General features: G+C 34.1%; 2 protein-coding genes across 6 annotated transcripts in view; one reads left to right on the plus strand and one right to left on the minus strand.

Annotated features, from left to right (window-relative positions):
- Positions 1-7,990: 7,990 nt before the first annotated feature.
- On the minus strand, positions 7,991-15,923 carry FPGT (fucose-1-phosphate guanylyltransferase). Of its 3 annotated transcripts, XM_004279955.4 has the most exons (4): positions 15,775-15,923; positions 14,279-14,446; positions 13,026-13,118; positions 7,991-10,976 (listed from the first exon to the last, which is right to left on the minus strand). In XM_004279955.4, exons 1-4 carry the CDS (start codon positions 15,854-15,856, stop codon positions 9,520-9,522), a joined length of 1,800 nt encoding a protein of 599 aa, XP_004280003.2. In that variant the 5' UTR covers positions 15,857-15,923; the 3' UTR covers positions 7,991-9,519. The 3 variants fall into 3 exon arrangements, with proteins under 3 accessions (XP_004280003.2, XP_049559178.1, XP_033261871.2); XM_049703221.1 differs by lacking the exon at positions 14,279-14,446; XM_033405980.2 differs by lacking the exon at positions 15,775-15,923 and having other exon boundaries at positions 14,266-14,442.
- Positions 15,924-16,006: 83 nt separating this feature from the next.
- Positions 16,007-27,912, plus strand: part of LRRIQ3 (leucine rich repeats and IQ motif containing 3) — a 240,600-nt gene continuing 228,694 nt past the window's right edge. For 2 of the 3 annotated variants that reach the window (XM_033405981.2, XM_049703184.1), the window contains exons 1-2: positions 16,007-16,177; positions 18,548-18,612. The gene's annotated coding sequence lies outside the window, so the exon portion shown is untranslated. Of the gene's footprint in view, positions 16,178-17,004; positions 17,353-18,547; positions 18,613-27,912 lie in introns of those variants that run through there. The other variant, XM_049703176.1, reaches the window with a different exon arrangement.

Consider the following 27,912-nt stretch of genomic DNA (forward strand, 5'->3'; position numbering starts at 1 on the left):
TACATACATATATAGTGAGGGGAAAGAGATTTTTCAGGGAACAAAAAAATCTACTTTTTCTACTAAACTCATGGCAAAAACTTATTTTGTATTTAAACACCAGCAGTTGTAACAAGTAAAAAAAGAATTTCTACACTTTCTCCCTCCCTTCTCATAGACTAGCTTCCACAGACAGTTTCTGATTTGACTGGATAATGGTTAATTAGAAACTCTATTAACTTTAACCAATTATAATGAGTGATGATCTTTATTATTAAATTTCATTAAAAATTGATCTCACTGATATATAAGCAGTGAATTTCATAAGTTAATTTATGATCCTGTCAGTGCACCTGTACATTTAAAACTGTACTTAGACCACTTGCTATACTCATTATTTCTTTGTGTAGTAAAAGTTTTCTAGTTCTAGGCTTTATTAAAAGTGTTTGAAATTTCTCTGAAGAATAGCATATTGGTGGATATAATTTACTTTCTCAAACCCCAAGGCTAAACATAATAGGAAAGAAACCAATCATGTAAAATTTCATTGAGTAGTGCAACATTTCTCAACCTGCAAATGAAACAAATACTTACTTGATTTCCAGAGTTGTGTTTTAAAAGATTTTTGCCTCAAGATGTAAATTCTTTAATTCTTTTCAGGGCAACGTGATACTCTCCTACAATGAAATGGTAAATGAAAACTAACTTGAACCATCTGAATGATCTGCAGAGAGAAAAGAGCTGATACTAGTGAAGAAAGGACGTTTTAAAAATCATTCACATTACTTAGCCACAAAGTGTTGGTTGTAGCAAAGATTTTGAGAGCCTTTAAGGAGGCTGGAGATTCAACAAGCAGATTGGTAACACACCATAAGAGAGTGCCCAAAGAATATAGACATTAGAGTTTTGATTGTCTCAGCGATGCATTAAAGCACAGTTAAAGAAATATAATTCTGGCATAGAGAGCTAGGAAATGACAGTAGCAGATGGATTGCACCAATCTGCAACAATCAGGGATGAATTGCTCTCTTTGAATGATAGGATTTTATACTTTGGAAGGCTACTAGACTCCTGTAGCCAGAGGCTTCAAAAGATAGACTATTTGTCCAACCAGCCCAGAAGGAAACATTGTCTGTTAGTTTCAAATCATTTACTTACATGGGTAATAACGTCCCTGGGTTCAACATCTTTAGACACAAATGTCAATAATCAAGCTGTGGCACAGGCAGATGATGGCAGTGACTAATTCACAGGTAGTTTCCCCCTTAACCTCCTGTTTTTGCAAATATCAATGCAGTAGGGAATCAGCAGCGTTTATTATCCCTTTAATCCATTTTGAGGGCATTTTTAACTGAGGTAAAATAGACATACAACATTATATTAGTTTCAGGTAGACAACATGATGATTTAAATTTTGTATATATTGTGAAATGATCACTACAATAAGTCTAGTTAATATACATCACCATGTATACAGACGTTTTTTCTTCTGATGAGAACTTTTAAGATCTACTCTCTTAGCAACTTTCAAATATGCAATATGGTATTATTAATTACAGTCACCATAATGTACATTACATCTCCATGACATTTATTTTATAACTGGAAGTTTCTACCTTTTGACTCTAGTCACCCATGTGGCCCACCCCTCATTCTCCACCTCTGGCAACTACCAATCTGTTCTCCATATCTATGAGGTTGGTTTTAATTTTATTTTTTTTGTTGTTTGTTGCTTTTTTTGTTTTTTTTTATTCCACAATACTCCACTTTGTATTCCATTTTATATATATGTGTTTATGTGTGTGTGTGTGTATATATATATATATATATCCCACTTCTTCATCCATTCGTCCATGAATGAAGACTTAGGTTGTTTCCAAATCTTGGCTATTATAAATAATACTGAAACATATAAGGGAGTACATATATCTTTTTGAATTCATGTTTTCATTTTTTTGGATAAATACTCAGAAGAGGAATTGCTGGATCATGTGGTAATTCTATTTTTAATTTTTTGAGGAATCTTCATACTGTTTTCCATAGTGGCTGTACTGATTTACATTCCTCCGATGCACAAGGGTTCCTTTTTCTCCACATCTTTTCCAACATTTGTTATTTCTTGTCTTTTAAAATATATCCATTCTAACAGGTATGAGGTGATATCTCAGTGTGCTTTTGATTTACATTTCTCTGATGATTGATGATGTTGAACCTGTTTTCATGTACCTTTTGGCCATCTGTATGTTTTATTTGGAAAAATATCCATTCGGATCTTCTGGCCATTTTTCAATCAAATCATTTGTTTCTTTGGTATAGAGTTTTATGAGTTCTTCGCATATTTTGAATATTAGCCTTCATCAGATATATGATTTGCAAATATTTTCTCCTATTCAGTAAGTTGCCTTTTCATTTTGTTGATGTTTGCCTTTGCTGTGCAGAAGCTTTTCAGTTTAATGTAGTTCCACTTGTCCATTTTTGCTTTTGTTGCTTTTGTTTTGGTGTCAGATTCAAAAAATCATCACCAAGACCTATGTCAAGAAGCTTACTGCCTATGTTTTCCTCTAGAAGTTTTATGGTTTCAGGTATTATTGGGTTGGCCAAAAGTTTCCTTCTATTAAGTAAAAATAAAAGACACATTTTTCATTTTCACCAAGGACTTTATTGAACAACATATTCACTGTTTTGTTCCACTACCTTCTGCCATTTTTCAGGCAGCTTCATAATTCCATCTTCCCAAAACATTTTATCTTTTTGAGCAAAGAACTGTTCCAGGTGCCTTTTACAGTCTTCCAGGGAATTGAAATTTTTTCCATTAAGAGAATTTTGTAAAGACCAAAATAAATCGAAATCTGAAAATGCAATGTCTGGTGAATATGGCAGATGAATTAGAACTTCCCAGCCAAGCTGTAAAAGTTTTTGCCTGGTCACCAAAGAAATATGCGGTCTTGAGTTATCCTGATGGAAGATTATGAGTTTTCTGTTGACTAATTCTGGATGCTTTTCATCGAGTACTGCTTTCAGTTGGTCTAATTGGGAGCAGTACTTGTTGGAATTAATCATTTGGTTTTCCAGAAGGAGCTCATAATAGAGGACTCCCAATCCCACGATATATACAACATCAACTTCTTTGGATGCAGACCGGGCTTTGGTGTCGTTGGTGGTGGTTCATTTTGCTTGCCCCACGATCTCTTCCATTCCACATTATTGTACAGTATCCACTTTTAATCTCCCATCACAATTTGTTTTAAATACAGAACATTTTCATTACATTTAAGTAGAGAATCACATGCGGAATATGTTCAAGAAGGTTTTATTGCTTAACTTATATGGAACCCAAACATCAAAGCAATTCACATAACCAAGCTGGTGCAAATGATTTTCAGTGCTTGATTTGGATATTTTGAGTATGCCAGCTATCTCCTGTGTGGTACTATGCTGATTGTTCTTTTTTTTTTTTTTTTTTTTTGCGGTACGCGGGCCTCTCACTGTTGTGGCCTCTCCCGTTGCGGAGCACAGGCTCCGGAAGCGTAGGCTCAGCGGCCATGGCTCACGGGCCCAGCCGCTCCGCAGCATGTGGGATCTTCCCGGACTGGGGCATGAACTCGTGTCCCCTGCATCAGCAGGCGGACCCTCAACCACTGAGCCACCAGGGAAGCCCCTGATTGTTCATAATGTCTCAATTTGGTCTCTATCAACTTCAACTGATCTACCCGACCATGGAGCATCATCCAGCGAGAAATCTCCAGCACAAAACTTCACAAACCACTTCTGACACGTTTGATCAGTCACAGCACCTTCTCCATACACTGCAAAAATCTTTTTTGTGTTTCAGTTGCATTTTTACCTTTCTTGAAATAAAGCATAATGTGCCAAAAATGTTTTTCCTTTCATCTTCGATATTAAAATGGCTACACAGGGCTTCCCTGGTGGCGCAGTGGTTGAGAGTCCGCCTGCGGATGCAGGGGACACGGGTTCGTGCCCCGGTCTGGGAAGATCCCACATGCCGTGGAGTGGCTAGGCCCGTGAGCCATGGCCGCTGAGCCTGCGCGTTTGGAGCCTGTGCGCTGCAACTGGAGACCACAATAGTGAGAGGCCCGCGTACCGAAAAAAAAAAAAAGGCTACACAAAAATTTACCAATTTTGATGTTTTTTTTTTTAATGCATGATGATATGAGAGCTGTCACAATACAATCTAACAAAATTGTTTCAAATGAAGTTAAAGACAGCTAAGCACTACTAGAGCCATCTTACAGAAAAAACTGAATAACATTTTGGCCAACCCAATACTTCAAGTCTTTAATCCATTTTGAGTTAATTTTTGTGTATGGCACAGGATAATGGAGAAGTTTCATTCTTTTGCATGTTGCTGTCTAGTTTTTCCAACACCATTTATTGAAGAGGTGGTTCTTTTCCCACTGTATACTCTTGGTTCCATTATCATAAATTAATCAAACATACACGTGTGGTTTTATTTCTGGGCTCTCTATTGTATATTTACGTGGTGGGTTTTATGCCAGTAAAATGCTGTTCAAATTACTATAGATTTATAATACAGTTTTAAATCAAGGAGTGTGATGCCTCCAGCTCTGTTCTTTTTTCTCGAGCTTGCTTTGGCCATTAGGGATCTTCTGTTGTTCCATGCAAATTTTAGGATTGTTCTATTTCTGTGAAAAATGCCATTGGAGTTTTGACAGGGAGTGCACTGAATCTGTAGACTGCTTTGGGTAGGATGGGCATTTAACAATATTAATTCTTCCAGTCCATGAGCATAGAATCTTTCCATTTATTTGTGTCTTCTTAAACTTTTTCATTTAATGTCTTATAATTTTCAATATACAGATCTTTCATCTCCTTTGTTAAATTTAATCCTAGATATTTTATTCTTTTTGATGCAACTGTAAGTGAAATTGTTTTCTTAATTTCTCTGATAGTTTCTCATTAGTATATAGAAAGGCAACGTATTTTTGTGTACTGATTTTGTATCCTGCAACTTTACTAATTTTTTTTATTAGTTGTAACAGTTTATTTTGTGGAGTCTTTAGGGTTTTCTATATATAGTATCATGCCATCTTCAATAGTGATAATTTTACTTCTCCCTTTCCAATTTGTATGTCTTTTATTTCTTTTTCTTGCCTAACTGCTCTGGTTAGGACTTCCAAAACTGTGCTGAATAAAAGTGACAAGAGTGGGTATCCTTGTCTTCTCGTTGAAGTTAGAGAAAAGGTTTTCAGCTTTTAACCTCTGAAATTGATGTTAGCTGTGGGCTTTTCATACATGGTCTTTATTATATGGAGATGCAGTTCCTCTATACCCATTTCATTGAGAGTTTTTACCATAAATGGATGTTGAACTTTGTCAAATGATTTTTCTACATCTATGGAGGTAATCATATGATTTTCATCCTTCATTTTTGTTAATGTGATATATCATGTTGACTGATTTGCGGATGTCAATCCATCCTTGCATCACTGGAATAAATCTCACTTGATCATGGTGTAGGATCCTTTTAATATATTGTTGAATTCGGTTTGCTAATATTTTGTTGAGGATTTTTACATCTATGTTTATCAGGGATATTAGCCTGTAATTTCCCTTTTTTATGGTGTCTTTGACTGGTTTTGGTATCAGCTTAATACTGGCTTCATAAAATGAATTTGGAAGTGTTCTTTCCCCTTCTACCTTTTGGTAGAGTTTGAGAAGCTCCTGTATTAACTTTGTTGAACGTTTGGTTGAATTCACCAGTGAAACAGTCTGGTTCTGGACTTTTGTTTGTAGAGAGTTTTGAAATTACTGACTCAATCTCCTTACTAGTAATTGGTCTCTTCAGATTTTCTATTTCTTCATGATTCAGTTGTGGAAAGTTGTATTTCTAGGAATTTATCCATTTCTTCTGGCTTGTCCAATTTGTGGATGTTTAATTGTTCACAGTAGTCTTTTATAATCCTTTGTATTTTTGTGGCATCAGTTGTAACATCTCCTCTTTCATTTCTAATTGTACTTATTTAAGCCCTTTGTCATTTTTTCTTGGTGAGTCTAGCTAAATATTTGTTAGCTTTATTTTTTTTAAAGAACCAGCTCTTTGTTACACTGACATGTGTATGTCATTATAAATCCCAAATTCAGTGAGCATCTTTGTGACCCTTACTTTGAACCCTTTATCAGGTAAATTACTTATCTCTGTTTAAAGGTAATTTCATGAGGTTTTATCTTATTCATTCATTTGGAGCATATTCTTCATCTTTTTTTTCTTCTCATTTTGCTTAACACTCTGTTGGTTTCTATACAGTAGATGAAATAACCACCTCACCCTGTCTTGAAGGAGTGATCTCATGTAGGAGGTGAACCTTGTCATTCAACCCACCTCAGCTCTTGATTGTCCCTCAAACCTTTGTGCTTGTCCAAGCAGCTATTATATTTTTAATAGCTCCTAGTAGATAAGGATGCTCCAAACCTGTCAATGTTCCAAAGGGGAGGATATCAGTACCTAGATTCAGGCTGACTGGAAGCCAGACCTTCATGCAGCAGCTTTCAAGAGTATGCAAATATATACTGTCCTGTGGGACCACAAGCCCAAGCCCTACTGGCCACCAGAGACAGGTAATCTGGAGGTGTCCCCTATGCAGCAGTTGCAAAAATCAGGGCTCCAGACAAGTGAATGAGCTCTTTCCTGGGAGATACCAATGAGCTGGGGCGAGGCAGTGGGAGAGCACCAAGATGGTGTACATAGCCTATGTTCCTTGAGAGCAGCTTGGTAGGCCTCTAGGTGTGTGATAAACCTGAAGCCTGCCCCTCAGGCCAAAGCTCCAGAAGCAAAATGTCTATTCATATCCTCTGCCCATTTTTAAGTTAGATCCTTTATTCCAATTTTCAACCTGATCCCAAATTGCAGTCTATTACAGAACAGCCAAACTGGCAAGTCTGAATAAAAACAAATAAACAAAAAAAGTCTAAAAACAAATAAACAACAACAAAAAACCCAAAAAACAAATAAACTAGTCCAAAATTTTTATGAATACAGACAAATGGGAACACAAACACTAGCATGTTGGAGCTCAGCACACTGGTATTGAAGGGAAGGAGAATGTTAGTGACTTGTGACAAAGTTCAGTACAAAGAGTATTAATAATACAATTTCAGTAAGTATAAACAACTAAAGTTGTGTTCCTCAACCACAATAGAAATCAGCTTTGTCTAAACATATTTTATAGGCACAAAAAATTTAAGTTAAACTAAGCAGCTAATAGTAGCTTGAATTATTTCTCCTGCACTAAGTGAATTTATAAAGGTAACTTTCAAGTACCTTTAAAAAGGTCTTTTCTTTATTAATAATTTAGTTATAGACATAGATGAAGACTTGTGTTTCATTCAGCTAAACAACAAAAAGAACACCTGAAATCCCTTAGACAATTTTGAACAAATTAATATTTTTTTCCTTAGTTATTTCTTTTTATTTTAATTCTGCTAGACTACAACAAGTTTCCTAAATTCTGGGTCTCCAGGTTGCTCAAGTCCAAAAGGCATTATGGTGTATGTGAATGGCATGTGTAGCACACCAGTTACCAGCTGTGATAGCTATACATATATTTTGCAGCAGGCAAGTTTTGATTTTGGCTCTGTGCTAAATCTGGTAACCTTCATATAACATAGGTAGTATTGCTTAGCCTCAGAAGATGAGTGGATCATCACAGCTTGTGAGAATTGATTCTGGATTCATTCCATCAAATTTTTGTGATTTTCAGCAGCATACAACTTGGATTTTCAAAGCTTTATTCCCACTTAGTATGCATTAATGCACACTCTTTATTTCTGTTTTGTTTAGTTTGCAAGACAAATGCCCAAGGGAGATTAATATAAAAAGTTGCATTTTTTTCCATGCCTTCTTGATCATTGTTAATTATTAACTCATCAATAAGTTTACAGAATATATTTAGTTACAAATTGTAGCTGTCCTTCACAAACCTTGAAAATATACGATTTAAGGGCCGTGATTTTATGAAATAAAAATGATAAATCAAGAGAAAATGTCCAATTTATTACTTATTCATGCATGTGGTTATTGGTTGAGTTAGATACACTGCTGGTGATACATGTGTGGTACTACACACCAAGCGATGCATATCAAGGAAAGAGACACTGCCAAATTCTTTGGAACAGATAACATTTCAAAGCAACTAGAATCCATACATTGTGCAGGAATATGATTAACGTGGTGACCACCAATTTGTCAGAAACCTCCCACTGAGTTAAATAGAACTACATTCTAGAGACATGTGATTAACTAAGGTAAAAGTGAAACAACTCTGTAAAGTAATAACAGCATCAGCATCCACTTGCAGAACAGGTATCTGGTGTCCATAGCTTGAAGGTAAATCCAGGCATCAGTGTGGTGGTGGCACTTGTAGAATATGAAGTTTTATCAATACCTTTGATAGCACAGAAGATGGTACTAGATGGTATTAGAAGATAGCACATGGATATCAACCACTCTTGAGTTGAAAATTGCTTTAGAAAAGTTTGACTCTAGATGTGAAGCTTCAGAAAAGTCTTGACTGTATCTTAATATTTCACTTTTTTGTTCCTCTACATGTATTTGTAAAAGGGTTAAATGACATAAATCTATATTTAAGTGGTTTTAAAAAAGATTTCCAATAAATAAAAACTTCAAGTAACAAGAAAAGCATTGCATATTTTATTGGTAGTGTTTTCTCTTTTTCAGTGGAACATAAAATAATGGCGATTCTTAAGAACTGATGACACCTTAGATTAATTAGATTAGAAATACAGCATTGAACTTTTAATGAGTGACAAACACATAACATCCTCTGAAATCTATGCAAGTAAATCAGTAAATGCTAAACAATGGCTACCATATATCTTTATTTACTCCTTGGGAAGAAACTTGAAAAATATATACATAAATATCATAACTGAGGGCTGCTGATAAGTCACATAGATTTTTATCATCAATTTCAGAATGGTTTGCATCTATTAATACTTATTTATTAATTAAGACTGTCACAATATTTTAAGCATTCATTTAATTTGACTCTGTTAGCCATGGATTTGTTTCTGAAAAAGTACTTCTACAGTATTCCTACAGTGCTTTGAAGACCCTACAGTATGACATTTTTATTAGTTCATCAGAATAGGTCTAATACACTTGAGGAGAGAACTGCCAATGAACACATCGAACTTCATTGGAACCAAAGCCCAAAAGAAGATGAAAAAATTCTGAAGGTATATTTAGAAAATTACCTTTAAAACAATTATAGTATTTTGTGAACAAAATAATGTTCCACAAGTCATCTTTATAAAAGAAAAATTTAAATAGTGATAAATATAAAAAAAATCACTTTCCTGAACTTACATCCTTAAGCTATTCTTTCATCTAAAAATGGTTTATTTTTGTTATTAATTTTATGCTACAGCAAGCATGTTAATATAATTTTCATTAATTCACTTCAATTAAAAAAAACAAGTCTACAGAAAATTCCTGCATCTGCAATCTTGCTCAATCAAGAAAGGCAGAGTATACAATATTTAAGATGTCTCTAAATCAGACTGTTTTCTATTCAAAGTAATTTCTAGAAAAATTTGCTCCCTATAAGTTATCATGTCTTCCACATCTTTGTAGAAAAGCATTTCTTCAATGGACAACAGCTTATATTTATTCAGGCTGAATGCTGACTTGTTCTGTACAGCATTTAACATCTTTAGGGATGTTGTAACTGAATCACTCAAAGAAGAACAAACTGGGAAAATACGAGCATTCCACAAACTCAAACATGTCTTGTTTCCAGAGAACAGTTCCTCTGTAACTTTGAGATTCCAAATGTCTAAGCATGACAGGAAACAGACTCCAAAGAATTGAAGTAACTTTATATCTGACAATGTTTTAACATTCTTTTTCAAGTTGTCTTGCACTCCACATGCCATAGTTGAATACTTTAAGTGTCTATTCATCTTCAAGCTTAAGGAACACACAAAAGAATGTGCAGACAGGACGGCTGTTGTTATGATATAAGAACCACTAATAATGCAATTTTCCCCCACTGAAACATCAGGCCCCAATCTGGAATACTCTACAACTGAGCCAGGTGCCACAGAACTTCTTGAATCCAATATACTTTGAATGATACAGGATTTGTTGCTAGAGCATTCTGGTATTGCTGGAAAGATGCTAAAAGCTATGGACTGTAAGCCAAGCTCTGACTTCAAATTGCTATCTGAAGTAAAATGAAACAAATATTCTTCAGTTGTTCCAATGTGATAAAATTTGGAGTTATTAAGAACAACAACATTTAGTGATGTTCCTCTAAGAAGATGAAATATTCTTTGCCTCATGTCTACCAGCTCTGACTCTTCTTTAGTAACATTTGATGTGTTTCTGGTATATTCCACAGTTGCTCCAGGTCCCAAAGCCTGCAGAAAGTCTCCATAGGCATCTATTTCACAGTTCAGTGTACCTATTTTTTCATAAAAAGCAAGTAACTTTTTCGCTGTTTTATGATCCATGTAAAATAGGCTGTCTGTGTAGACATACTCAGGGTCTAATTTAAGAGAGGGTATGTCACCCCCAGCAAAGTTTTGTTGAAAAAAATTTCTAGGTCTACACACAGCATCAAACTGATACATCTTTTCTATGCTGGGCTTATGAAGGAAACGATGGCAACTTCTGTACTCGAGGTCTGTATGTTCTAAATAGTTAAAAGGTTCTAAGACAAATACTCCATGTGTTGTACCTACAGTCAAACTAGAAGGATGAGCTAAAGCAGTAAAGCCAGGTTTGTCAAACCTAATATACTCAGATTCTCCAATACTATAAAGTTCAATATCATCTGCACAGGTAACCAGAATCCCAGGATTCATATGTGAGGGGAAATCAATGTACATGGCTAGTTTTAATTCCAACATCTGATAAATGGGGCTACCAAAAGGTAAAGCAGTGAAAATTTTCCCCAGAGCACTTGCATTTGGAAGGCGTTGACTGTAGCCACCTATATAAAATTAAACAAAATAACTGTTTTAAAATGTTTATAAGATTTAAAAACCCAGGAGCATCAGTTACAACTCAAAATATCTCTAAAGATATTTAAAATATACAATATATTACTGTATCCCAGGAAAGAATAATAAATTCCAGATGACAAATTCACAGAGCAATTCTGTAGAGATTTGCTATAATGCAGTTCTAGATTAGGAAAGACCTGTAACATGCTTTACAGACTATGAATTGTTTTAACTCAACTGGATAACAAGTAAAAAGGACAATGAGCTAAAATATGACCTTATATCTACATTTCACACAATAAATTTCAACCATGTTTAAACGCCTACATTAAAAATCCACTTCATGGGGAAAAAAAGTCACAAAAAACTAATATACATAATTATCTATTAAAGAGTAATTTCCAGATGGAATGTGTTTCCTCAATTACATACACTTAAAGGAAGTAAAGGTGCATTTATTTAAAAGCACTTTACAATGTATATTTGTTTTTAATTTTAAAAGGCCTTTCCCTCTAAGATGAGCCTTATGACTTAATTCCTTGAAAAGTGTGTTCACTTAAGTACATTAAATAGCTTACATCATTTTTACGTAACTAATTATAGTGAGAGGCATAGTAGAAAGAGTCACACAAAAATGCATTCAAATTCTGGTTCACCACTTTTTAATTGTTCATCTTTGGACTTAACACTAAATCAGCAGATGTAAATACTTGCTTTATCATGTTTTATGAGATCAACAATACATGCAAAGCACTTACTACAGAGTACATCATTCAACCAATGAGCTAATACCTTCTTTTTCATTTTCCAAATACTAACCAACAGTAAAGTTCAGCATTGTAAGAATTACCTACTTTTAATTACACTTGACCCTTGAACAATAAGCGTTTGAACTGTACCAGTCCATTTACATGAGGACTTTTTTCAATAAATACTGTAAGACTATATGACCCGACGTTGGTTGAATCCCTGATGAGAAACTGTGGCTATGGAGAGTGGAACTGCCTATACAGAAGACCAACTATGAAGTTACATGCAGATTTTAGACTGTGTGAGGGTTCAGCACCACTCACAGATCAATGCATTATTATATATTTGCAAGGATCGATTGTATTAAAATATATTTTCTGGTGTCTAACTTAATTTTTACTAAATTAATAATAATACTCGTTCTGGAATAAAACTGTAAATTTGAATTTTTCTTTTACTTTTTCAGTTAGTCTTAAAATCAGAACTTGGATGTTCTACTTGATATCATCTTTAAAAAGAATCATTGTTCCGTATATGAATTCTAAAAAATGAAAAGTGCCTTGGTAACCATGTGAATGAGTGGCTCTAAAATATCTGTTCCTGAACTGGTACAAGTCCATGACAAAGTTTCACCAGCCTCCAGTACATAGAGGAAAAATAACAGAGGTCTCTTTCATATAACCCAAATTTTCATACAACCAAATCTGTCCAATTTAAAAAATTATACTCTGAGATTACTTCTTTCCTACCCTTCTGTTCCCTTTTTTGGTGTGTGATTTTCCCTCTTTTATACTTTCTTGTCAACTCCATGTTCTGTCACCACCTTTTCTTTTTGTTTTTAAACTCCTAAGGATTATGGACTTTGGTCACCAATAACTAGATAAAAATGTGTTAACAGGTTTTGTGTAAAGTCTGGTAATCACAGTACCAAACCAGCCTCTCCCCTACAGCAAGAATCCTTTCTAAAGCATTGTCAAGAAATGTTCATATTTTGATGAGTTCTATCTTAGGAAAATAATTTTCAATATGTATACCAAAAACAATACATGAAAGTTGAGGATGTATGTGATCTACAATTTTAAGGTTAAATTTTGTGAAAAATATTATGCTACTTACAACCTAAAAATATCAAGGAAAGCATAAAATATTTGTTTCCAAAGCAGTATAACTTCAAAGACAAAAGAAAAAAAAAAAGGGGGATAGTATTAGTAATGGAGAAAAAGGCCCCTTGGATATAAAAGGTAATATACTAAAAGAAAATGTAAATTAGTAAAGTGTAACATTACCAGAGTGAATTAATAGGATGGTAAAAGAATTCCATTCATCTCCATAAAGCTTTTCCAAACATCGAAGGGCACAAAGTGTCGATCCTCCATTTCCTTGAAAACAAAGTTAAAAAGCTCAATTTATTTCACATAAAGTTACAAAAAGTTTGTTATTACAGTAAATTTAAGTGTTATAACTTTGAGGATATGACCTCTGGCTACAATTAACCAGGCAGAGACCAAAGGTATAGGCAGAACAATCAAATTAAATACACATTTCTTAGCAATTAAATAATTAGTAATAAAACCCAGAGATGAGCCCTTGGTAATAAAAGTTGAGTTAATTTTCTCCTGAAAATAGTAGTAAAAAGAAAGAAATGATAAATTAAGCAATCTGCAACACTATAAGACTGTAAGTTTACACGTTCACTTGGAGTAATGAACTGTAAAACCCATTAAAATAATTCTCCCATATGATCATATATATGTGTTAGATTTACTTTCTAAAAAGATTTTTAGAACCTGTTTTCCTAAAAAACATCTTAAATGTAACTTCCACTTACTAGTTACCATGGGCAAGTTATTTAACATTTTGTGCCTGAATCTCATTCAAACATGGGAATCAGAAAAGTACTGACCACATATTTATGAGGATTAAAACACTGGCTAATTAGGACATGCTAGTATCAGATACAGATACCCTAACTCTGGTATCAATGAGCTTCAGCTTTAAGTATCACAAGGAAAATGGCCCCCAGGAAAATAGCATGTATTTTTATTTGCAAGGTAAGGTCAAAAGGCAAAGTGGACAAACTGGTTTTTAAAAGTAAACATCTATGATAATTATGCCATTAGACTGTGCTCTTTCGCATTCTTCATTGTGGTCCCAAGAGGCCAAATATTTATTTTTTCTGATTTGATCTCTTCATGTAAGTTTCTGAGCAAATTGTGTAGTTCAGAGGGACCTTAAGAGTCCTACTGATAAGGTCCAAAAGAATATTCACCACCTGAGTAAATTTTATTAAGACTAATAAAATTCTCTTTTAAGTAACATAACATTCTGGAAGTTTTTCATGGTAAGTCCACAATGTGTAAAAACAGTTGCCATGCCTTTTATCTTTCTTAAAAAATAGTGAACTTACATAAAAATTAAAAAATTTTTAAAGACTATAGGTGGTAAGACACACAGTATAAACTGTAAGCCACAGGAAAGCTTTTCTTCAGTGATTATTCTGCCCACAATTTATGATATAAATCTGACCATAAATGTGTACCAATTTTGGCTCCAGCAGGATCAACAAAAACATGATATTGAACTCCAAGAGGTAACTCCTTTTTTTTCAGCTTTTCTGACAGTTGTTGCTTATAAGCAAGTTCCTGTTTATCATCAGCTGCTGTTATTGCAACAATGTCCCAGAATTCTCCAGGTGCCACAGGTTTGCCTATGTGTAAGAAGAAAGTGATAAATATTATCAGAATTCTCTAGCTGTTACAGGTTTACCTATTTGGAAAGAAGGAAAAAAGAGGTAATAGTATCTTCAAAAATGTATCTTCTGCTTTTGAGAATTAGGGAATAATGAGTGGTCAGCTAGTAGGATTCAAAATAGTTCTAATGAGGATTGTTCACAAATTCTACTTCTTTTCCTTTTAGATTACTTGCTCCTTTTATGGTCTACAGTCCCATTTATTTAGATTTTCTGAGAGTTGTAATGTTTCTTGATTAAGAGAAGTACTTTTGACTTGCTAAAGATGAGCTCAATTCTTAAATAAAGAGAGGAGACAAAGGAATAAATTAATCTCCAGTTTTGAAAATCAGTTTTCACATACAGGGACCACTTAATGTTTGTTGGCTAAGAAAGATTAAATCCAAGGACCCATTGCTACAATGTTGGTGTTCATAAATGTGGGCACTTTACTTTTTAATCGCCTTAAAATGAGCCATGCAAGTTTACAAAGGTTACTGGAGAATGACACCAAATTCTGGATAACAGAAAAGTTCCCAGCTCCCTGATGAACTCAATAAGAGACTGAACTTTTGGCTGACAGTTGGAAGCTCTTCTTTATTGATAAACAAGACAAATAAGCGTTTTTAACAAATTCTAGTCAGCTAGAATCTAATAGTCCTGAACATTTTACTGTAATCCAAGTATTATTTTCTGTATTTTTAAAGCAGTAACGTCAACAAAAATATGACCAATTAGATAGTTGTACAGGAAATGACAAGTGGCATAGTCCTTTAAAAAACCATTTTGATACAAAGTTACCCCTTTTAATTTTTAATCCATAATTTCACCGTGTTGTTTCGCTTTTCACTTAGTAAGCGTTCACATCATGGAACAAATTGGTGAAGTAGGTAGGGAGTGGAAGAAAGCTAAAATCGGATTTGTAAGAGTCAAATCACTATGCTTTAGATCTTTTAGGTTTATTTAAAATAATTTTTGCTAATGAGCTAACCAAACGAATAACTTGGATTTATAGCTTCACTAGTCAGGCTAATAACTGTCTTCTCATTCCTCCTCATATATATACATATATATATATTTATATATAAGCAACTGGGAATAAACTTAAAGAAAGCAACAAGCATAACGTAAAGAAAGGAGAGTGACAGAAGAATAAAAAACTTAAGAGGAACATTAACTGCGCCTGGGCCAGCGTCCTAGGCCCGCAAGTGATTAATAAAAGGAAGTGGTAGTCCAGCAAATACACCAGCACGTAAAGCGCCCTCCCTGTCCGTTGCCGGGGAGAGCCAGGGTTCCTCCTTTGGTACCTCTAAGCTCTGAAAACCTCCGCAACCTTCGCTGGGTGGCTTCTCGCAAAGATACGCCTGGAAGGGCACTCGTGGCTGCCATAGCTCACTTTCCCCAACACCGCCGAGGACTTCCAGCGATCCCGCAGCCCAGCACCGCACGCATGCGCCCTGGGGCGTAACCCGTTCTTTGGTCCGGTTTCGTCTCTGTCCCGCCCCCTACGTGCGTCACTCACGTAACTACGCCCCCGAAGCTCTTTGTCTTGCCTAAGGAAAACCACGACGGGGTGAGCCCGGGGCTTCGCTCGGTTTCCCTAGCAACGGCCTCCGGAACGGATAAATGGCCACCTAGTGATTTGTCGGACTGTGACGGGTCTGGGCCGCTTGTTACCAACTCATAAAGCCTTGCAGCTCGGTAGACCCGGTGAGTTGTCCTGCTTGGGCGGCGAAATTTCGAGAACTGACTCGCTTAAGGAGAAGTTCAAACTACAACTTAGCTTCTAGCTTTCTCTCAAAGGCCGTTCGTCCTTTCCAGGGGCAGTTCCCAAGGACCTCTTGAGAGTTAATTCTTCCCCTTGGGTCGTCGTCTGAAGCCATCTGCCCCAACCCCAGGTCCAGATACATACATAGTCTGAACTTTTAAAATCTGTACTCTCTTCAGGAAGCTTTGTGGCTTCTTTGCCCTTGCAGTTACTAGAGAGTGAGCCACTCCACACCTCTCAGTTTTGAGATCACTTAAGAGGCTTTTGGAAGTTGTATAAAATTCTGCAATGAGGCCCTTAACGTTTGGGGCTTTTTGGCTGTTTCTCTGGCAACCTTTTGTGTATGCAGATTAATCTAGAACTTTCAATAGCATTCCTGGGAATAAGTTGGCCTTAGTGGATGTGTTTTCGGTAGGTATCGATAGATAAGTTTCTTCTCTTGTAAAACACCAAGTTTATGATGAGTTTTACAGATTCTTCTATTTATCTTTACACGTGAGAAAGCTATGAATGAGAGAGAATAGTGACTTAGTCAGGCTCTCACAATTAGTTAAGTAGTAGAGAGAAGATTTAAGCAAGATATTTCAATCCCAAACTCCGACATCATTCTACCGCACCATACAGTTTAATTTAGTTGAGAAGCCTGTCTTCATTAAAGTTTCATCAGGAACATAGGCATTCAAGGCCTTACAAGTTCTTACCATGAACTTAACTTAGTTTTTCTTCTACAGAATTGACCCTGTTATTTAATTCAGTACTTAGAGCGAAAGAATTTGAGTGAAAAGGGAGATTATGCTTTCATAGTTTTATTGTTTAAAAGCTCTCTTTTTTGTTAATAAAAACAAAACATTCTTAATAAGAACATTTAGAAAATACAAAAGACTTAAGTGAGGTGAGAGAGAACAAAAGGGGAAGTAGCAAGAGAGAAAGTGAGATAACGGCTTAAATAAAGGATTGTATTTTTTAACTGAGTGAAACAAAGCCATTGCAAGGTTTTATGTGACTTACATTATGTTTAAAAGGAGCATTTCATGGAAATGTGAAAATAGACTCTAGCGGAGAGTGGGGCAATGATAGAAGCAGGGAGACTTGTTTGGAGGCTACTGCAGCAAAACAGGTGAGAGTTGGTGAAGGCTTGGCCAGGATGGGAATAGTGGGGGTGATGAGAAGTTGGTTAGATTCTGGATATATGTTTGAAGGCATAATTAATACAATTTGCTAAAGGAATGGCTGTGGAATGTGAAAGAAAGAGAGGAGTCAAGGATAACTGCCTGAAGGCTGGAGCGACCACCAGTTGAAATGGGAAAGGATATGGATGGGGAAGTAGGGACGGTTATTGGGGTAGTAGGGAGAGTCCAGAATTTGGTTTTGGATGTGGAAAGTAAACAGATGTATATATGTGCAGTGCATATGTTATGGGAGTTTGTATGTATATGTGTTTGCATTATACATGAGTCTGGAGTTTACAAGACAGGTCCGGACTTAAGAGATATAATTTTGGGAGTTGTCAGCATATAGATGGAGTTAATTTTTAAACTACAGAATTAGATGAGGTCCTAAGGAAAGAAAGGGCAATAGAGCCTATAAACTGAGGGATTGTACATACTAATGAGGTAAATGCTGAAAAAGGTAACTAAATAAGAAAACTTAAGAAATGATAAGAATTGTGAGGGGACTAAAACAGGGTGATGTGATAGACTCTATAACAGAGTGTTAAATGTATGTTAGAGCATTTCTTGGACCTGGGAAGAATGGCCATAGAAATGGATGCTACTTTTTTGCTGATATGATTATATTACATAAAATGTGCTGGACGTAAATATACTATATCGGCTATGTTTTTTGTCCTTCTTCTGTCTTTTCTGTTTTCTTCAAATTTTCACTAATATTAATTTTTAAATAAAAAATGAAAAAGTTGTATACTATGTGAGTGGCAGTAAATTTCTGGCAGTTGATTGTAGTGGGTAAAAAAGTCAAAGGATTTTATTTAAGTTTAGGTTTTATATAATCAGACAGTGTGATAATGGTTGTTTAAACAGTCATAAGCTACTGTGACCAGAATAAAATATGTCAGTACAGGTCTGTAGTAAACCCATTATTCTGTATAAAATGGAAATGATGTGTTTGATCTTGAATTCCACATTTCAAAAGGGACATCAAAATGATAACAAATATGATTTAAAATAAAGATTTCAAAGATTTGTTGATTAAAAAAAAAAGGGGGGGACATCAGACAAACCAAACTATAATAAGTTGAGAAAAGATGTTTTTTGGAGGCATTTGGGCTTTTTTTTTTTTTTTTTTTTCTATAGGAGGAGAGTATCTGAAGAAGTGGCATGAAAAGAAGTGAGATAGACTTTTTAAGAACTTTACTGAGGTATGCTTTAACTATCATTAACATATTGTAAGTGAGTTTTAATGATTTTTAGTAAATGTACTGAGTTGTGCAACCATGATCACAAGCTAGGTATAGAACATTTCCATTATCCCAATAAGATGCCTTGTGCTTATCTACAATTAATGCCTGTTAGGTTATTTTTATTACTATAGGCATGGATATGACTGTTGTGTGAAAGTTGTAGAGAAGCACATTAAAGTTTTTCTTCTTATTCATAAAAAGAAGCTTAAGCCACATGGAGCAGGTCCTTGATTACGGACCATGGAGCTTAGGTACATGGCTTGGCCAGTTCATGCTGGGGCTCTCATCTTTTCCGTTACTTGTGCATCATCTCTGTTTAACCAGTCTTTCTCCTCTTACTCTTCCTGATGTGGAGTGTAAAGCAAACATCTCTTTTTTACTGTTTCCTTTCTTTGAATGTAATTACTCAGTTAGCCTGGTCTCAGACTATTTCTTCCCTAATTTTTCCCACTGTAGCCTATTGAAGGAACCCTTACCATCTTTCTCGAGGGCAAAGGAAAACTTTTTTCCCCTAAACTTCTATTTTACTTTCTCTCTTAATTTTTTTAAAGACTGTATCTTCAGAGCAGATTTAGGTTCACAGCAAAATTGGGAAGAAGTTACAGAGGTTTCCAGTATACCCTCATATATACCCACACATGCATAGCTTCCCCCATTATCTACATACCTCACCAGAGTGATGCATTAGTTAAAATTGATGAACCTATAATGACACATCACAATCACTCGAAGTCTGTAGTTTCCCTTAGGATTCACTCATGGTGTTTTATATTCTATGGGTTTGGACACAGTATAAGGACATGTATACATTGTTATAATATTATTCAGAGTAGTTTCACTATCCTAAAAATCCTCTGTGCTCTGCCTATTCATCCGTCATTCCCCAAATCCTGCAAATCCTTCAACCACTGATCTTTTTACTGTTTCCATGTTTTGCTTTTTCCAGAATGTCATATGGGTGGAATCCTACAGTATGAGCCTTTTTAGATTAGCTTATTTCGATTAATAATATGCACTTAAGGTTATACCATGTCTTTTCATTGCTTGATAGCTAATTTATTTTTAGTGCTGAGTAAACAGTCCATTGTATGGATGTACCACAGGTTATTTATCTGTTCACCTACTGAAGGACTTCTTGATTCCTCCCAATTTTGGTGATTGTGAGTAAAGCTGCTATATATATCCACGTGCAGGGTTATGTGTGAAAATAAGTATTCAACTCCTTTGGGTAAATACCAAAGAATGCAATTACTGGATTTTATGGTAAGAGTGTATTTAGTTTTTTGAGAAACCCCCGAACTGTCTTCCAGAGTGGCTATACCATTTTGCACTCCTACCAGAATGAATGAAAGTTCCTATTCTTCCACATCCTTGTCATCAGTTTGTGTTATCAGTGTTAGACTTTTGGCCATTCTAATCGGTGTGTTATGGTATCTCATTGTTTTCTTAATTTGCATTTTCCTGATGATATGTGTTAAGGAGAGACTTTCATATGCTTATTTGCCACCTATGTATCTTCTTTGCTGAAGTGTCTGTTAAGGTTTTTGGCTTATTTTTTAATCTGGTTGTTCATTTTCTTATTGTTGAATTTTAAGAGTTCTTTGTATATTTTGTATAAGAGTCCTTTAGCAGATGTGTCTTTTGCAAAAGATTTTCTCCTAGTCTGTGACTTGTCTTCTCATTCATTTGGCATTACCTTTTGCAGATCGTGTCTTTAATAGTAATGAGCTATAGATTATAAAGTATTTTTTTATTGATTATGTTTTTGACATTGTATCTAACAAAGTCATCATCATCCTAATGTCATCTAGGTTTTCTCCTAAGTTATCTTCTAAGAGTTTTATTGTTTTATGTTTTACATTTAGGTCATATATCCAATTTGAATTATTCTTTCTGGAGGTATAAAGTCTGTGTCCAGATTCATTTTCTTTTTCATGTGGCTGTCCAGCTGTTTCATCACCATTTGTTGAAAGTCTGTCTTTGCTTTTTCTCCTTTGTCAAAGATGAGTTGACTGTATTCATGTCTGTCTGTTTCTAGGCTCTCTATTCTGTTCCACTGATCTATCTTTCTTTTGACAATACTGTACTGTCCTGATTACTATAGCTTTATAGTAAGTCTTGAAGTCAGGTGGTATCATTTTTCCAACTTTGTACTTCTTAAGTATTGTGTTAGATACTGGGAGGTCTTTTGCCTCTATATATAAACTTTAGAATCAGTTTGTCAATAGCGATAAAATAACTTGCTGAGATTTTGACTGGGGTTGTATTGAATCTATAGATAAGTTGGGAAGAACAGACATCTTGATAATTTTGAGTCATTCTATCCATGAACATTGTCTTTCTCCATTCATTTATTCTTTGAATTTGCTCATCAGCATTTGTTTGTTTGTTTTCCTCTTATAGATCTTGTACATATTTTGTTCCATTTATATGTAAATATTTCATTTATGGTAGTGATAATGGAAATGGTATTGTGTTTTTAACTTATTCATTGCTGGTATATAGGGAAGTGATTGACTTTTGTGTATTAACCCTGAATCTACAACTTTGCTCTAATCACTTAGTAGCTCCAAGGGTATTTGTCTGTTTTTTTGAATTTTCTACACTGACAATCATGTCATCTGTGAACAGAGATGTGGTCTGTACATTTTTATTTCCTTTTTTTTTTTTTGTCTCATTGCATTAGCTAGGACTTTCAGTACAAGGTTGGGAAGTAATGGTGAGAAGGGACATCCTAGCCTTGGACTTCATCTTAGTGGAAAAGCTTCTAATTTCTCACCATTAAGCACAATGTTAGCCGTAGACTTTTTGTAAATAGTCTTTATCAAGTTGAGGAAGTTCTTTTCTATTCCTAGTTGACTGAGAGTTTTATCACGAATAGGTGTTGGATTGCATCAAATGCTTTTCCTGCATCTGTGATTCTTCTTTTTAGCCTGTTGATGTGATGGATTACATTAACTGGTTTTTGAATGTTGAACCAGTCTTGTATACCTGGGATAAATACAGCTTGGTGGTAGGTGTATAATTCTTTTTATACATTGTTGGATTCGATTTACTAATTGTTTTTAGTATTTTTGCATCTGTTTTCATGAGAAATATTGGTCTGTAGTTTTGTAATGTCTTTGACTGGCCTTAGTATTAGGATAATGCTGGCCTCGTAGAACAAATTACAAAGTATTTGCTTCGCTTCTATCTTCTTAAAGAGATTGTAGAGAATTCATGTAACTTCTTCCTTAAATTTTGGTAGTATTTCCCAATGAACCCATCTGGGCTTGATGCTTCTGTTTTGGAAGGTTATTAATTATTGACTCGATTTCTCATAGGTATACACCTATTCAGATTGTCTATTTGTTCTTGTGTGAGTTTTGGCAGATTATTTCTTTTAAGAAATCAGTTCATTTCATCTAGGTTATTAAATTTGTGTGCATGGAGTTCTTCATAGTATTTCTTTATTATCCTTCCAATGTCCACAGGATCTGTAGTATCATCCCCTTTTTCATTTCTGATATTAGTAATTTCTGTCCTCTCTCTCTCTCTTTCTCTCTCTTTGGCTTGGCTAGAGGTTTATCAGTTTTATTGACCTCTTCAAAGAACCAGTTTTTGGTTTAATGGATTTTCTCTGTTGATTTCCTGTTTTCAATTTCATTGATTTCTGCTCTAATTCATATTAGTTTTTTTATTCTCCTTACTTTGGATTTAATTTTCTCTTCTTTTTCTCGTTTACTAAGATGGAAGTTTAGATTGTTATTTTTAGATCTTTCTTCTTTTGTAGTATCTGCATTCAGTGCTATAAACTCCCCTCTAAACACTGCTTTGGTGCATCCTGCACATTTTGATAAGTTGTATTTTTATTTTCATTTCGTTAAAAATATTAAACAATTTATCTTGTGATCTTCTTTGGCCTATGTGTTATTTAGAAATATGTGTTACTTAGAAATGTGTTGTTAATCTCCACCTGTTTGGAGATTTCCTAGCTATCTTTCTGCTATTGATGTCTAGTTTAATTTCATTGTGATCTGGGGCAGATATTGTATAGTTTCTATTCTTTTAAGTTTGCTAAAGTGTATTTTATGATTCAGAATGTATTCTATCTTGGCAAATGTTTCATGTGAGCTTTTGATGAATGTGTATTCAGCTGTTGTTGGATGAAGTAGTCTGAATGTATCAATCATATCCAGTTGATTGATAGTGTTGTTAGTTCAACTGTATCCTTACTGATTTTCTGTCTGCTGGATCAGCCCATTTCTGATAAAAAGGTATTGAAGTCTCCAACCATGATAGTGAGTTCATCTGTTTCTTCTTGCAGTTCTTTTAATTTTGCATCACATAGTTTTACCCTCTGTTATTAGGAGCATAAACCTTACCAGTTGGTATGTCTTTTTGGAGAAATGACCCTGTTATCATTATGTAATGCTCTCATTATCTCTGATAACTTTTCTTGCTTTGAAGTCTGCTCTGTCTGAAGTTAATATAGCCACTCCTGCTTTCTTTTGATTAGTATTAACATTGTATATCTTTCTCCATCATTTTAATCTATATGTCTTTATATTTAAAGTAGGCTTTATTGTAGACAATGTATAGGTGGGTCTTGTATTTTAATTTTTTTTAATCTTCTCTTACATTCGCTTTTGATTGGTGCATTTTGACTATTGATGATCATAATGATTATTGGCATAGTTGGATTAATGTCTGCCATATTCATTACTGTTTTCTATTTATTGCCGTTGTTTTTTGTTCCTATTTTTGCCTTCCATACTTTTTCTGGCTTTTGTGGTTTTAATTGAGCATTGTATATGATTCTGTTTTCTCTCCTTTCTTAGCATATTGGTTATAGTTCTTATTTTACTTTTTTTAGTGGTTGCCCTAAAGTTTGCAATCACATTTATAACTAATCCAATTCCATTTTCAAGTAACATTATACCTTTTCCCAGGTAGTGTAAGTACCCTACCTTATAATAAGAAAATAAACCTAATTCCTTCCTCTGTCCCTTATTACTGCTGTCTTTAACTTCACTTATATATAAGCATTCATACATATATGATATGTAATTAAGCATAGATAATTTCATACATTGTTTGCTATTAGTATTTTGACAAATTGTTATCTGATAGATCAATTAAGAATAAGAAAAATAAAAGATTTTTATTTTACCTACACATTTTTCTTTCCCAGTGCTCTTCCTTGCTTTATGTAGAACTGAGTTTCTGAACTACAGTATATTCCTTTTCTTTAAAGAACTTCTTTTAACATTTATTGCCAGGTAATTCTACTGGCAACAAATTCCCTCAATATTTGTTTGTCTGAGAAAGTCATTATTTCTCCTTCACTTTGAAGGATAATTTCAGAGGATACAGAATTCTAGGTTGGTGAGTTTTTTTCTAGCAACACTTTAAATATTGTACTCCACTGTCTTCTTGCTTGCATGGTTTCTGAGAAGAAGTCAAATATAATTCTTTGTTCTTATGTTAGAAAGATGTTTTATCTTCTGGCCTCTTTCAGGAATTTATCTTTGATTTTCTGTAGCTCTCTTAGTTTTTCTGTAGAATATTTCAAATGACTGTCAGGTAATAAAATCATAATATACCTGTCCCAATATTAGCATGAGTTTTTTTTTCCAGGACATAGAGAGGGCAAGTGGTGAAGAATATAAATTAGGAGAGTCAATAACTAAATTTCAATTAGTAAGTACACTATTCATTACTCTTACTAGAAGTATATTAATGACCCAACTTTAGAATATTCAAACTCTGTTTTATGAATGCTAACCAAAGTTTTTAAGCGAAGAAACAAATATTTGCTATGTTAAATTTTTCTTATTAATTTCTTATTTTCTTATTTCTGTCCATGTATTTTTCTGGCTGTTTTAATTAGTTTTGGTTGTTTTATATCTATCTTCTGGCTTATCACCCTTTAGTTTTTCAGGTTTATGATTTTACAATCAATGAATGTGGAATAGAAACAGAAATTGAAAACTGGCATTTTTCACAAAAGCTTTTTTTTTGATAACAAATATATGTAGCTTTCTAAATTTTAGAAAGCAAATATATTTACAGGGGAAAAAGTAAGATGTCTTGATTACAAGTGAGTCTTGATTTCTTGCTCCAAATGATATTTTATGTCATTTGAAATGAGCATGTAATGTTTCAAAGAAGCAAGCTTGTTTACATTAATTTATAAACCAACTAAATTCCATTTTTATTTTCCAGGAGACATGTACTGTTCTGACTGTTCTACTAAAACCCCTCTCTTTAGTTTTTAAAGAGCATTTTCTCTGTGATGTAAAATCATAGCAAGTCTTCATCAAAACAGGATTGATTTAATAAATTTAATGGCTAAATAAAAAGTATTTTAAAATTATAATTACTGTATATGTTATGGATTTCAGTCTATTGCAGACATACTAAAGTAGTTTGCAACCACAATAGATATAAAATATTACTAATTATAATCCTTACAGTTTGCTTTTCAAAAAAACTTTTTTTCCTTTTATATGATTTTATTTTTCATATCAGCTTATATGATAGTTCTAGAGTCCATTGTCTGGCATTCCACTTATTTATAGTGTCATAACTAATGTTTACAAAATAAGGTACTGCAACATAGATCATCAAAACTAATATTATACTTTAATACACTTTTAACTTAAAATAATGTACTTATATTATTGGTATCTAAAATTCCAGTGGATGGGTATGATATCTAAAGGTCATTGACACAGTTACAAAGCATTTCTTTGAAAAATATTTTAAATATTTTTTATATATTCATTTGAAATTAAATACACAGAATAAAGAGTTTTTACTTTTCAACATTTAACTTAGATATTCATTAATCATAAGCACTTACAGTTGCTATGTGTATTTACCACTAGTTTTTTAAATGGAAAAATTTGGGAACAAAGATGAGATTTATAATTGATGTACATTGTATTTTATAAAAACATGGTTTTTATAGTATGATTAATAATATATGATAATTTTAAAGTTAGTGTTACAGTCAATACAAACTAACGAAAGATTTACTGATATATATATACACACACATACACACTTATATATTTTTTATTGAAATATAGTTGATTTACAATATTGTGTTAGTTTCAGGTGTACAGTACAGTGATTCAGATATATTCTTTTTCAGATTCTTTTCCGCCCTATAGGTTATTACAAAATAGTGAGTCTAGTTCCCTGTGCTATATAGCAGGTCCTTGTTGATTATCTATTTTATATATAGTAGTGTGTATATGTTAATTCCAACCTCCCAATTTATCCCTCCCCCACCCCTTCCCCCTTTGGTAACCATAAGTTTGTTTTCTATGTCTGTGGGTCTATTTCTGTTTTGTAAATAAGTTCATTTGATACTGATTTCTTTTTAAGCCTAGAACTTCTTTGAAACTGTAATTGGAGCCCTGATGCTTTCTCTAATGTGTTGCTGTACTTAAACTAAATTTGCCTTTTGAACTTTATATTATTATTTGAACTTAATAATATACTTTTATGTACATTTCACAAAGTAATTGTAAAATTATTGGAGTCTAAAAAGAACAAAAGGATTCCTCTTTAATGGTCATATTTAAAATTAGCAGCACTCCACAAGCAGGCTTTTAGGTAGGTAGAGGAGGAGCTATCAATTGTAGTATTAAGTGAGGTACAATTGACATATAACATATTAGTTTCAGATGTAATACGTAATGATTTAATATTTGTATATATTGAGAAAGGATCACCACGGTAAATTTAGTTAACATCCGTCACCATACCATGCAAAATACTTTTTGCTTTTGAAGAGAACTTTTAAGATCTACTCTATTAGCCACTTTCAAATATGAAATAGAGTATTATTAACTACAGTCACCATGCTGTACATTACCTCCCTATGACTTATTTATTTTATAACTGGAAATTAGTACCTTTTGAACCCTTCACCCAATTTGCCAAACCCCCACTACCCACCTACAGGAACCACCAATCTGTTATCTGTTTTTATGGGCTTCCTTTTTTTTTTTTTTTTTTTTTTTAAGATTCCATGAATAACTGCGATCATATAGTATTTGTCTTTCTCTGACTTAGTTCACTTAGCATAATGCCCTCAAGGTCCTTTCATGTTCTCACAAATGACAAATTTCATTCATTTTTATAGTTGAATAATATTCCATTGTGTATATACACACACACACACACATCACATCTTCTTTATCCATTCATTCATCACAAAACACATAGACTATTTCCATGTCTTGGCTATTGTAAATAATGCTACAATGAACATGGGGGTCCAGGTATCTTTTCAAGTTAGTGTTTTTGTTTTCTCCAGATAAGTACCCAGAAGTAGATCATATGGTAGTTCTATTTTTAGTTTTTTGAGGAAACTCCATACTGTTTTCCATAGTGGTTGTACCAATTTACATTTCTACCTACAGTGCACAAGGGTTCCCTTTTCTCCACATTCTTGCCAATACTTGTTATTTCCTTTTTGATGATAGCCATTCTAATGAGTGCGAGGTGATACCTCATTGTGGTTTTGATTTACATTTCCCTGGTGATTGGTTGTGTTGAGTACCTTTTAATGTACCTGTTAGCCAACTCTGTGTCTTCTTTGGAAAAATGTCTATTCAAATCCTCAGCCCACTTTTTAGTTGGATTATCATTTTTGCTGTTGAGTTGTGTGATTATATATTTTGACTATTAATCCCTCATCAGATATATGATTTGCAAATACCCAGTAGGTTGCCTTTTTATTTTATTGATGATTTCCTTTGATGTACAGAATATTTTTAGTTTGATGTGTTTCCACTTGTTTATGTTTGCTTTTGTTGTATTTGCTTTTGGTGTCAGATACAAATACTGTCACCAATGTCAAGGAGTCTACCACCTATATGTTCTTCAAGGAGTCATATGATTTCAGTTTTTACTTTCAAGTCTTTAATCCATTTTGAGTTAATTTTTGTATGATTTAAGATAGCAGTCAAGTTTCATTCTTTGCCATGTGTCTGTGCAGTTTTCTCATCACCATTTATTGAAGAGAATTTTTTTCCCTCATTATATATTATTTGGTCCTTTCTTGTAAATCAATTGACCATATATGTGTGGTTTTATTTCTGGACTGTCTACTCTGTTTCATTGATCTATATGTTTGTTTTTAATGCTGATACCATACTGTTTTGATTACTATAGCTTTGTAATATAGTTTGAAATCAGGGAATGTGGTGGCTCCAGCTTTGTTCCTTTTTCTCAAGAATTTTTTGGCTTTTGGGGTCT

The sequence above is a fragment of the Orcinus orca genome, chromosome 1 (assembly GCF_937001465.1).
Source record: "Orcinus orca chromosome 1, mOrcOrc1.1, whole genome shotgun sequence".
NCBI lineage: Eukaryota > Metazoa > Chordata > Mammalia > Artiodactyla > Delphinidae > Orcinus > Orcinus orca.